Source organism: Antrostomus carolinensis, unplaced genomic scaffold (genome assembly GCF_000700745.2).
Source record: "Antrostomus carolinensis isolate BGI_N321 unplaced genomic scaffold, ASM70074v2 scaffold40486, whole genome shotgun sequence".
Taxonomy (NCBI): Eukaryota; Metazoa; Chordata; class Aves; order Caprimulgiformes; family Caprimulgidae; genus Antrostomus; species Antrostomus carolinensis.
This window is the reverse complement of record NW_010320510.1, coordinates 868-1,416: the sequence shown is the minus strand read 5'-3', so window position 1 is coordinate 1,416 and position 549 is coordinate 868. Positions and strand designations below refer to the sequence as shown.

The following is a 549-nucleotide window of genomic DNA, read 5'->3' as shown; positions in this document are numbered from 1 at the left end:
TTCCCTGTGGACGGGTAAAAAGGGGTGAGTGGGTTACTGGGAAGACTGGGTGGAATGGGGCTGCTCCTTGGGAACTGGAGGGAGGGTCCTGTGGGGTGGGGTGGGGGCAGGGTCTGCGGGACAATGTCCTGAGGGATGGGCAAGGAATGGGGACTGTGGGGACACTGTCCTGGGGGATGGGGAAGGGAAAAGGACTGTGGGGTTCTGGGGACAATGTCTTCGGAGACGGGGAGGGGACAGGGACTCTGGGGTCCTGGGGACAGGGAAGAGATGGGGACCACAGGATTGAGATGATGCCATCCTAGGGGACAGGGACCATCAGATTTGGGGACCATGGGATTGGGCTGATGCCATCCTAGGGAACATCTGGGGGACACTGTGGACATGGACCATCATATTTGGGGACCACAGGGTCCAAGAGACACAGGGATCAGAGAAAGGACAAAGATGGCAGGGTGCTGCAGATGGAGGCAGGACCGCGAGGACACTCTCCTGGGGAGGTGACAGGAAGACAAGGGCTGTGGGGGACCAGGGGCCACCACTGTCTCC

The 549-nt window shown here is 60.3% G+C and overlaps 1 protein-coding gene across 1 annotated transcript in view; it reads right to left on the bottom strand.

Moving 5' to 3' along the window:
• LOC104526223 (rho GTPase-activating protein SYDE1) overlaps nt 1-549 on the bottom strand; it is a gene marked incomplete at its 3' end in the record, with an annotated part of 3,367 nt that overhangs the window by 2,138 nt on the left and 680 nt on the right. The window contains 1 exon segment of the mRNA XM_029085354.1: nt 135-153. Coding sequence (XP_028941187.1) covers nt 135-153 — 19 coding nt within the window.